Source organism: Mauremys mutica, chromosome 7 (genome assembly GCF_020497125.1).
Source record: "Mauremys mutica isolate MM-2020 ecotype Southern chromosome 7, ASM2049712v1, whole genome shotgun sequence".
Classification (NCBI taxonomy): Eukaryota; Metazoa; Chordata; order Testudines; family Geoemydidae; genus Mauremys; species Mauremys mutica.
Genome location: NC_059078.1, coordinates 36553344 through 36565480, shown reverse-complemented (window position 1 = coordinate 36565480; position 12137 = coordinate 36553344). Strand labels below are relative to the sequence as shown.

General features: G+C 41.8%; 1 protein-coding gene across 1 annotated transcript in view; it reads right to left on the bottom strand.

Annotated features, from left to right (window-relative positions):
• The window catches only part of ACAD9 (acyl-CoA dehydrogenase family member 9), a 61432-nt gene extending 57428 nt beyond the window's left edge, over window positions 1–4004 (bottom strand). The window contains exon 1 of the mRNA XM_045023353.1: window positions 3810–4004. Within this exon, the coding sequence (XP_044879288.1) occupies window positions 3810–3935 (126 nt within the window). The 5' untranslated portion in view covers window positions 3936–4004. The remainder of the gene's footprint in view (window positions 1–3809) is intronic.
• Window positions 4005–12137: the final 8133 nt, after the last annotated feature.

Sequence of the window (12137 nt, the reverse complement as noted above, 5' to 3'; positions counted from 1 at the left end):
ACTATAAGGGATCCAGTCTTGTTACCAGTGTAGTCAATGGCAAAAATCCCATTACTGTCGGTGAGTGCAGGACTGGGTCTGAAGCTGAGCATTACTTCAGAAGTAAGTTCCATGACATTTAATTGTCTGATAGCTAGCATATGATTTAGCTACCCATTTCTTTTTTAAGGGAAATTTAATATAATTTTACAATGTTAAGCAATTAACTTGGTTGCTTAGTATGTCCTTAAATTATCTTCTCTCCTTTCTTCAAAACAAAAAAATAAAATAAAAATGAAGCAGTTGCATAACATGTGAAAGAGCAATTTCCTGACATGCAGGCTGGTAATCTTCTCATATCCACATGGATATATTATACACTCTCTCTTTGTCATCTGCGGTTTGTGTGGGGAAAGGCCTTAGTTTACTGCCACCTACCCACTAGATGCCAATGTTAAAAATGAAGGCACTGAAGAGGGTCTGGGAACTGCATTCTGAAAAGAAATGGGCACTTATTAGAGTGATGTTCCAGAGGACTATTCTGATATGCCTCATTTTTCACAATGGCTGTGGCTAGCTCTGGGCAGAAATGACACTGTTTCACTGCCATGTACATTGGCCAAACCGGACAGTCTCTACGTAAAAGACTAAATGGACACAAATCAGACGTCAAGAATTATAACATTCAAAAACCAGCAGGAGAACACTTCAATCTCCCTGGTCACTCGATTACAGACCTAAAAAAGTCTCAATATTACAACAAAAACATTTCAGAAACAGACTCCAACAAGAGACTGCTGAATTGGAATTAATTTGCAAAATGGACTCCATTAAATTAGGCTTAAATAAAGACCGGGAGTGGATGGGTCATTACACAAAGTAAAACTATTTCCCCATGTTTATCCCTCCCCCCGCCCACAATGTTCCTCACAACTTCTTATCAACTGCTGCAAATGGACCATTTTGATTACCACTACAAAAGCTCCCCCTCCCCCTCCTGCTGGTAATAGCTCACCTTAACTGATCACTCATTAGCGTGTGTATGGTAACACTCATTGTTTCATGTTCTCTGTGTGTATATATATCGTCCTACTGTATTTTCCACTGCATGCATCAGATGAAGTGGGCTGTAGCCCATGAAAGCTTATGCTCAAATAAAATTTGTCAGTCTCTAAGGTACCACAAGTTCTCCTGTTCTTTTTGCGGATACAGACTAACACGTCTGCTACTCTGAAACCTGTTTCATTGTGTTGCTCGAAAGTCAACATCAGCAGGGGCAGGGTTCAAAGGAAGAAGGGCAAAGAGAAAATATAGACCACGTATATTGTGCAACATAGGTGTGCCCTTGGGGATGAAAGCTAGCTACCAAGAAGCAATGGAAACTTGAGTATATCCCTCTGTAGCTCCCTTTCCAAAAGTTCATTGAAATGTGGAAATGAAACTGACCACACAATTTAATCTTCCTTTAGATAGAACTTGTATAAAGGTGGGATCTTTATAGTCTGTTTCCTAACAATTTAAACTAACAAAAAGTGAAGTGCTATGTATGTTTTTACTGCCAAATCAGATAACCCAGTAGCATAGAATCCAGATTTTTGGCCTTTATGCAATCTCCTTAGAATAAAGTGCAACTTCAAAAGTAAAGAAATTTAACTTTCAGAATGATTTCAGCCTGTATACAAATATTGGCTCTATTATTTGTTAAGCACCTAGAATATGCCTGGCCCTGTAGACAAAAGACTAGAGAGTCCCAAACCCTAAAACATTATAACCTAGATGACATATCCACAGCACATGGAATACCCTGGCAAGAGATGGAGGCAACTTTGTTTTTTCTCTGTAGTTATAAACTCACTCCTTATAAATCTCATTGCAGAAGTGGTTTCTTAAGGAGGCCTTCAATGAAGAAAGGTTAGCAAACTAGAATGGTGAGAGTGTTCCACATAGAAGGGGACACCAAAGTAAATTGCACAGAGGTGCAAATAGGAGGAAATTATGGTGCAGTATCACTTGTGGTGGAGAGAGGACAATAGACCAGGTAACAGATGAAAATCAGGATGAAATTGTGAAAGACTATGAATGGAGGCTGAACAAACTGGTGTGCTTGGGGACTAGTGTCAATGAGGGGAAAGACATGATCAGATTAATTGGCTAGAAGACAGTTTTGGCACCTACACTTAAGCAGGGGCGGCTCTAGGATTTCCGCCGCCCCAAGCACGGTGGCACGCCGCGGGGGGCGCTCTAGCGGTCGCCGGTCCCGCGGCTCCGGTGGACCTCCTGCAGGCATGCCTGCGGATGCTCTACCGGAGCCGCGGGACCAGCGGCCCCTCCGCAGGCACATCTGCGGGAGGTCTACCGGAGCCGTGGTCCCAGCGGACATTCCGCAGGCATGCCTGCGGGAGGTCCACCGGAGCCGCCTGCCGCCCTCCCGCTGGGTCGCCGCCCCAAGCGCACGCTTGGCACGCTGGGGTCTGGAGCCGGCCCTGCCCTTAAGAGGAGCAAAGTGCATGTCAGTGAGGTTGAAGAAGCACCACCAAGAAGGGAGATGATTAGCAAATCACTTAAAACTAACAAACAAACCTAAATTCTATTTAGCAGCTGCTGTCCTATAGGTCAGAGAACAAGATAAACTGTCTCCTCTCCCTCATACACCATTCAGGCCACATCCACTTTCCTAGCAGATCTTCTTAGGTGTTCCTCTAATGCCACAATCTGAAACATATCTCTGGATACTCCTATTTGAATACCAAATGACTCCAGGATTCCAGTAAGCCTCCACACAGTAAATCTACATTAGCAAGTGTTTTACCCATCATCAGCAACTGGTGTTATCAGCTTAAACACAAGGGTAAGTAGCATGCATTTTTACCACCATGGAGTTACTCAACATGGTGTTAAAAAGCTTGCAAGCTGTCTCTAATAGCATTCCCATCGTTGCTAGCACCAAAGGAAGACTTTCAGGAAAAAAACAACAACAGCGTATAGCAAGCCTAGCTGTGTTTCACATGGTGCAACATGTTCTGGTGGGGGAAGGAGGGTCCTCTTACACTGGAATCTGGGTCCCCCCAACTGGCCTACATCAGGTGTGCAGTGAATAGGTGGTCCCATTGACACAAATCACTCATGTAAGAGCTACTCCTGGGATGTTCCTGCACAGATAGGAGCCAGGCTGTAAAACCCTCTCTGCAAACAGACAGCACAGAACAAAACGGCTCCGTTCCATGCAGGAGAAAGGGAGGGGCTGCCTGCGAGGGGCCCCCGAAGGGAGACAAGGGACTAGGGTTGGGACAACCTGGAAGGAGGCCCCAGGAGAGGATGTGGCCTGGAGAGGAACCCGGAGGAGAGGAACAGCCAGGGGTATCCCAGCGAGGGGAAGAGAGTACCCAGTGGGGCCGGCACAAACAGCTGGGAGGGGGGTCCTGGGAACACAAGGGTGTCCCAGCGAGGAGAGAAGAGACCCCAGGGGCCGGGCTCAGACAGTGGCGGGCTGGCTCGGAGCCCCAGCGACGGGAGGAGAGACCCCAGGGGCCGGGCGCAAGGGGGGGCGGGGACTGGGAGACCCAGCGACGGGAGGAGAGACCCCAGGGGCCGGGCTCAGACAGTGGCGGGCTGGCTCGGAGCCCCAGCGAGGGGAGGAGAGACCCCAGGGGCCGGGCGCAAGGGGGGGCGGGGGCTGGGAGCCCTAGCGAGGGGAGGAGAGACCCCGGGGCCGGGCGCAGTTGCGGCCGGGAGGTGCTGGGAGCCCCAGCGACGGGAGGAGAGACCCCGGGGCCGGGCGCAGTTGCGGCTGGGGGGTGCTGGGAGCCCGGGCTCATCTCGCTCGGCCTCACCTTCCCCATTTTCCCCAGGAAAAGCTCCTTGGCGTAGGCACTGCGGAGGCCGCCGGTACGCAGCTGCCTGGCCCCGGCGGGGAAGGCGGCGCGTGCCGCCCGCAGCAGAAGGCTGAGGCCACTCATGTCCGACCAGATCGCTGTGCCACTGGGCAGTGCCAGGCCTCCGCCTCAGAAAGCCGTCAGGGGCGCGCCCTGATGACGCACCCGGTGGGTCACATGACACAACCCCCCCCCCCGAAACCCCTACTCCCGCAGATGGGCCTGAGGCGGGCGCCGTGTGCCCCGCCCCTCACACGCCAATCCGCCCGCGCAGCCAGTTACACCATTCAGGCCACGCCCCCCACAGCACACTGGCCTGCGGTTCTGCCCATCAGTCCAGAGCCTGGGCCGTCCTGGGTCAGACGCGCCCCAGAACAAAGCTGGGGTTCAACCTCTTAGGACCTGCGTCGCAGCTGTTCCTTAAAGCCCCAGTGCCTGAAGCCTTGGGAATCTCAGGCCCTTTTTTTAAAGGGGAAGTTCCTGGCCCTGCTGGCTCCAGGAAAAAAACTGTCCACAGGAAAAAACAAACCCTGAAAGAGTGAAACAAAAACCCCTCAATACGTGCATTGTTTAAAAAACTCATTGTTTCAACCCCCTCTTTTAAGGGGGAAGCTGATATTATTGTACACTTGCAGCTGGCTGTACTGAGTGATTGCACATCTTGGTGGGTTAAGAAACTTTCTTCCTAAGCTTTATGCACTGAAACAAGGGTTAATCCCTAATCAATAAAAATCCTTATTAGCATGGCTATTACAGCCTTACTGTTGATCCTATAATTGCACTACTGGGCCTATAATGCTGCAAATATACTTAGTGCATGCCTTGCACTATGGTTCAGGAAAGCACATGCTGGGGCTCAGGAGAGGAGGAAATTTTCCCTTGAATGGTTTGTTATCTAATCATTACCAAATATTTATTTTTTGTACTTTTTTCAGACTGCAGTCTATGTTTCAATGCTGCACAGCAAGCTGTACACCCACCATCCAATCTATTGTGCCTAAGGTTCTTGATAATCATTACTTTCTGATAGCCTAGATTTTGTTTATAGTGTTTTTCTCCTCTCCCAGTCCTCTCAACAGCAACATTTCAATCATATTTGTCCATACTATAATAATTTTATGTGATCATGCTTTTTTAGTTCATACACAGCAGGCCTTCTAGTACTGTGTATTACATTTTTAGTTCACACAGGAAATGTTGCTATTGGCGAAGCAGTTAATAGATATTATCAGGGCAAGTTTGCCATGGATTTTGGTAAGAAAAGATGAGACCCAAAGAAAATTTTATTAGAGGGCCAAAAGGGGGCAGAGAGGATAGGTGTAAGACCTGACCACAATGTTAACAAATTATGTAATGGGTGCAAGTGATTCATACATATCACATATTATTCCAATTAAAAATGTTTTATGCTGGCATATTTTAGAACTCACAGTGGGAGGTTTGAAGAGAGAGATGTCTTAAGAACAAAACTGCTATTTTAATTTTTGTATACTATTTTAATCCTTGTAAAAAGAAGTAAATGCTTCCCCTGTGTAATTTAAAATCATGATTTGACCTACCCTGGGATGTTTTTCACTTGTTCAGTTTCTTGTCCCCTGATCACACTCACCAGATACATGTCACAAGGGTTAAACAGTTGCTTTCTCAATATCTGTACAAGCTATCACTGGCCGTCTGTGAACTTTGGTACATAATGCTGTGCAGAAGGGGCCATCAATGTTAGATAATGCTGACAGTTGTCAGTATGAACTTAGAGGAAATCTTTATAGAAAACAATCATCATCATCCTCTGCCCTTTCTGACCAGCAGCTTCTGAAGGATCGGTAGAAGGTGAGGGAGTATATGGCAGATACAGCGGGACTGCCTGGTGCCCTGCAACATGTGTAGTAATTTACACAAGGCAAAGAAGTGCTAAGTAGGTATAAAACACTATTCTGCTATATGGTAGTGTGTTACATCCACTTTGTTATGGTGTAAATTGCTATATTAAAAGCAGGGCAATGAAGATCCTGGCCCCCCATTTCTCCCTTTCCTATGTCTCCCACTAAGCTAAACTGTGCTCTGTTTGCTTCCCATTCAGATGCGAGGGAGGAACCAGCGAGAGAAATACAGATTAGTAAAATAGAAATTTGGAATCTGGTTAGGAATAAAACAAGTGTTCCTGTGTTTCTTGAGTAGAGAAACCAGTGAGTGAGTGAGTGAGTGTGTGTAAAAGTTCTTTAACCAATGCACTTATTCTCTATGAATACTAAAATGCATGTACAAATGAACCTTACATTTCAACTAGTCTTTTCAAGTATCTTTTAATCACATTTTCTTTTTTCTAACTCTCAGATTTTCCTGCTGTGAGCTATACCTATTTCTCTCTCTCTTTTTGAAGGTTCACTTTAACATGGCCCAGTTTTACTTAACTATCCTTGTGTTTTGTTTTGTAGATTAAAGACATTAAAATATTAAGTTACCAAAGCAGCATTGAACAGTTAAGCAACTAATAAGTCATAAAATATCCTGATTTTATTTACCTGGGAAGTATTGCAGAGTATTTATGAAAAAATAAAAAATGTAAATCCTGTAATCCAGATAAATGGATAAAAAATGTGGATGAAAATTAATTCCTACAGTACTGATATAATCTCAATTTCACCTCTGGGCTGATGACACCAAAAATATACATCTCCACTTTGGAACGATCCTACCTTTATTTTGTTCCATATCTGCAACTCTGTCTGATGTTTTTTCTGGATGTGCAGCCCCAATTGAAAACAGAATCGCAATAGTTTATATGCTCCAGCCCTGCCTTCTTTACAGCTCTCAATAATCACACCATCCTTAAGGTCACTGACCCACAACCTTGATGTCATATTGCACTGCTTTTCAGGTAGAAAGATAAAACTCTCTTTTTTTCTTAAGTAGTCTCTCCTCCCCTTAGAATAATTATTAAGGAGAAAAAGTGATATGACAAATGGTAGGAAAGTTATGCACTTGAAATCCATGACTATTACCCTGTGGGCATGACATGATGCACCAATTTAACTTTTACTATTTAAAAACACCCATCAGCTTACAAAATTAAATTGTAGGAAAGGTAAGAGTAGTAGCTAGTTTTTCCATTTTTGCTCCTGGTGACATGCTGTAGAAGTAATGTATCTGAATCAATGATGCTAGCACTATCACTAAATAATATATTTGTACAGGCATTTAAAACCATTGTACTGTGGCTATCAACTGAAGTACCTGCAAAATGAGAGACACTCCACCAAGCAGGTTCCTCACAATTCAAGAAGAGCTGTATAGTCAGGGAATATTGGTGCTTTGATAGTATAGTGGTAGGAAAATTAGAAATGCATTAGAAAAGACTAGACAGGGAGTGTCACGTTAAATTAAGAGAAAGCATAACAGTATTTTGCTTTTTGAAATACTTATTTCGACCCCCCAGATAATCAGTTGAGATATACTACAGTTCTTTTCAAGTCCTGTTTAGTTAATTATTTTTAAGAACCAAAATCTGAGCTAGTCATCTCACAAAACTAAGACACAGTCCCTGCTCCAAGGAAAACACAGCACAAGGTCTTGATCCTGCAAGCTGCTTCAATGGGGCTCCCCATGGTCACCAGTGAAGAGCAGTTTGCAAGACTGGTGCTTAGGTTCGACATGACACAAAAATGAAGGTGAAAAGGAAGAGAGGGAACAACAGTGGCATAAAAAGAACATGCAATAACTCAGTAAGGCATCTACAAATCTTGACAATATTGACAAGGGATTTTTAGTGTTTGTTTCAGGATCTTTTCTCCCAACATTACATTTTGATCGTTTCATTTTCTTACCCCCAAAATATTGTACCAATGTTGACTTTTATGCAAATGGTTTGATCCAACCCAGCTGAGGTATCTTTTTCTATCAGCCATGGAAGGACAGATGGACAGAACTAGTGCTAGACATTAAGTGCTTTATTGTCTGCTTCTCTTTCAAATTATTACAAGTTCCTGGTTGTCAAAGAAATTGTTTAGTTGACCTTTCATGGATCAGTGCTAATATACAGCAGCCAAATGGGTTTTTCCAAAAGCATGTAATCCTTAGAGGCTTTGCTTATCAAATTCTCTCTCTCAGAAGGATTATAAACTTGGATTTTCAACTCCATACAGGCTCTCTCTCTCTCTCTCACACACACACTCACACATGCACGCACAAACACACACACAGCCAGAGAGAGAGAGACACTTTAATTTGAAAGAACAGATAAATGTTACTTTTCAATTTATATGAGAGTCAAAGATGGTATATTTAACAAATTGCCACTGTAAATAAAGAGCTAAAGAGATTAAACTAGGCAGACAGGCAAAAGTGAGTCCCCTGCAAGAATGTTCTCTCAAACCCCATAGCTTTCTATCTGATTCTTTTCCATTTTTTTTAAATGTCTGCAATGGAAGTGTAATCTTTTTGTATAGCGTTTCTCATTGAATGAGCTTGGCTGGCCGTTGGACTATATTTTGAATGAGATGTGACGTTTTACTATGCATTCTAGAGAGAACTGTCTAATCAATTCTTGGTTTGCAAATATATAAAAATATCATTTAAAATCCTATTTATTACAGGAATGTCTGTAGAAAGGTAAATATGTGTTTTCACTGAAGATAATGTTAGGGAAAAAAGGAAAAAATTGTCTGATTATACAGTCTAGTTTATAAATTGAGTATGTCAGCAGTATATTCATTAGTCCACATTTCCTATTTCAATTTTATGAACAGATTATTTTTGCTCTTCACAAAAATGATTTAAGAGATTTCAAGATGTTGCCATTCTCCTCAAAAACAAATCACCTTTGCACCAAAGACCCAGCATGGAGCATTTCAATCCAAAAAGAATTTGCCTGAGGAAATGAACAATTGGGGAAGAGGTGGAGCAAGCAGGGTCAGGGAGGATGGAACTGGAATGAAAACTGGAACTCAGACTTCGACTATTGTGGAATCTCCGCTGTTTTAATATAACTATGTATACACGCAGGCAGTGTAAGTGAAATGATTAATTTCTGTGGGAAGTGTCTTGACTAAATGAAATTATTTTTACCACTGGTATTTTCTAGACTGGCAGCCAAACTAATGCTAAAGGAGACTTATAGATGATCAAAGTTTGCAAAAGGTCATTATGGAAATCAATTTTTTTTCTTCAGGTGTAAACAGAACACATGGACAATTTATAGACTGTGACAGCAAAGTAATTAGCACCTATTGCTAGAAGTTAAATACAATTGGTTAAGTGTTACACAGATGCAATTTTCTTAATGCCTGAGGTATACAACACTTGGTACATTTTCCACAGGGCTAGGGAGCTGTGTTTGTCACTGTTCTTTAAGATCTAATCCACTGAGTTTTGAGGTGCAACAAATATGCCCCCTGAGCTTTGGAAAGGTGAAGATGTGGCACATGATGCCAATTCCTCAGGTACAATAATTTCATGGTTTGGGCCACACCAGGAGGCAGAGCCAGAAGTGGGGACAAAACACAGACTGAAAAGAGAAGCTTGAAAAGAGGGAAACAACAGGGGGAAAGGGCCGGAGGGGCTGGCAAAGGGAACAGGAAGCTAGGATAGGAGTAAAGAAGAAGGATGGGAGGGAGGATGGTGGAAGAAGCAGAATGGAGAAAGCTGGAATGGAAAACCATAAAAAGGAAAATATTCTTTTGAAAGCGATACCCTTCCTCAGAGACAGTATGTGATGGGAGAAGGGTGGGACATAGTGGGCAGGGTAAGGGAGTTCACTTTCTGTATCTATTCCTTTTCACATGAATATGTAGGTAGTACAGGATTCTAGTCTCAGTGGTGTAAGTCATGAGTAACTCCACTGAAGGCAGTGGAACTACACAGGTATAAAACTTGTGTAAAAGAGATCAAAATCAGGCCACTGCTTTAAAGTCTGTAATGGTGGATAAGTCTAAAATAAGAAAGAAAAAGAGAGGACAGAAAGGAGAATGAAAGAAGATAGTCATTAGTATGGAAAAATAAGTGATATAAACATTAGAAGGAGATGACGCAATAAGACTCAGCCAAGGCCAGTATTAAGTAGCAACTGTTATTTTTATTTGATCAGAATGAAGCTGAAGGTCTGAAGACAAATTTGTGAACTTTGTGTGGGTTTTTTTTTTAAATTAGTTTGGGGAAAATAATTTCAATTCAAGCCATAGCAACTTCAAATAACCTACTTGTTCAAAGTTGGATCCTAAAAGCTATCCAGATCTTAAGGTTCAAAGGCCTTTAGTCTACTCTATCATTAAAATGAAATTATACATAAGAAATGAAAAACTAACAGGGAAATATTTTATAAATTATGTTTTCTTCTTCACCATTTCTATCTGATCTTGGCATCTGAGATACGAAAGTGGGACTGATAGGCCATAACCAATGTGTTACTGAGTAACAGTGCATGTCTGAGTAACAGTGCACTGGGTAACGGTGCACATAACCCATGTGTTACTGGGTAATTGTGCATTACTTCCTCATTAAAAGCTATTTTATAATGGGAATGAATTAATTACCTGATTCTTCTGGTCTGTTGTGAGATTATTACAATATATTAGTCTGCTGAGTTGGAGCAGCTGCATATTGATTGCTCTCACTGTTTCTTAAGATAAAAAGAGCTTCACACTTCTTTGCTAACCGCTCGTTAAAGTCTTATTTTGCAGCGGTAATGAGTAGTTGTAGATATGAAATATTTTCCCGCTGTTCCAAATGCATAAAACTTAATTAACATTAGAAATAATTAATTCATATTGAGGAATAACAGAGTCTTTGTTTATTATCTACTTGGGTTAAAATCACTACCTCTATAAGGAAGGAAACAAATGAAAACTGAAGTTGCTGTGGATGTTATCTTACTGCACAACTAAGAAGTTTTATCGCTCTGTTACCCTACTCTGGCTGATATGTCTTCTGAACCATGCGGCTAATTTCTCATCTCAGTTACTGTGAAAATGCTAAGTAAAATGAGCTTTTGCTTCCCAAAAGTTCAGTAATTAAAGATCCTGAATTTGGTAAAAATAATGAAACCCACCAGCTGACTAGGTCTGCGTACTTCACTGCACAGTGCAACCATTCTTGAGTTGTCGTTTTGTACAGAACAATATTTACCAAAAGTGCTCTTAATTCAAATATTATTTGGATTGGAGACCTCTTCAGGAAAGGGCCTTAGCTGAGATTTCCCAACATTAATTATGGGTCTAACCCTGCAGTCTTTCCATTGAAGTGAACGGGAGTTTTGCCTAAGTAAGCAGCACAGAATTTGGCCTTGTGTGTTTTATTTTGGGAGGGAAATTTTATTTCCATGATATATTTGGATGTGATTGAAAATCCCCATTTCCTCTATTCATAAACCTGAAAATTGTATTAACAAAATCTTAACTCACACTTCATAATAGTGTGTATTCCACAGGAATCTAAATATAACTGGAAGTAGGAGTAATAAAGTTAAGCCAAATGCAGCTGAATGTCTGTATTTGCTTCCTGCTCCCCCCGTCCCCACACACAGCTGTTTAAATGCTGTATAGAGCCAGAAAACCACAAGATCTGATGATCTCACATTGTTACCCCACCCTCAAAAAACTGAAATACATAAGGCTACCAGGTTATTTTGGATTTATAAATGCATCTCTGAGGCATTAAAAAGTCAATGAAAAATGTACACAGAAATGCTTGAAATACCAATATATATCCCCACTTAAACAGCAGGATGCAGCCTAAAGAGGTAACTGAAACAAGACTTAAAAAAAAAAGAAAAGAAAAAATAAAATAAAGATACTGTGCAGGAAATAAAACCACTTACGTAATTGCAATGTTGCATCTACTCTTCCTTCTTAACCAATGTAGCAATAGCAAAGTGTATTTATTAGATTATGGTTGTAGAGCAATTTCACCTCTCCAAAAGTCACAGGAGGCTATGAACTAACTATGCAGATATCATTTCCTATTTCACATTTAGCCTTTTAGGAACAATGGTTTTGTTCTTTGTCTTTTTAAGTATAAAAATTTGTAAGGGACTGGAGTTCTCAAGGGACTTGTAATGGGATAAACAGCCTTTCACTTCTAGGTCTCTGATTTGAATCCAGGCCAGCCCAACAGTGATTTAAAATTTGGCCTATAAGAAATGAGTTTGGGGTTTCAATCTGATGTCGCAAGAAAAACACTAGCACAACTGACATCAAAGCAGAAATTGTTGGCCCTTGCTCAAGATAGCATTGCTTGATTAAGGTAACTTGAGAATTATTGCTCCATTTCTAATCGCCACTCTTTGGGGAACAC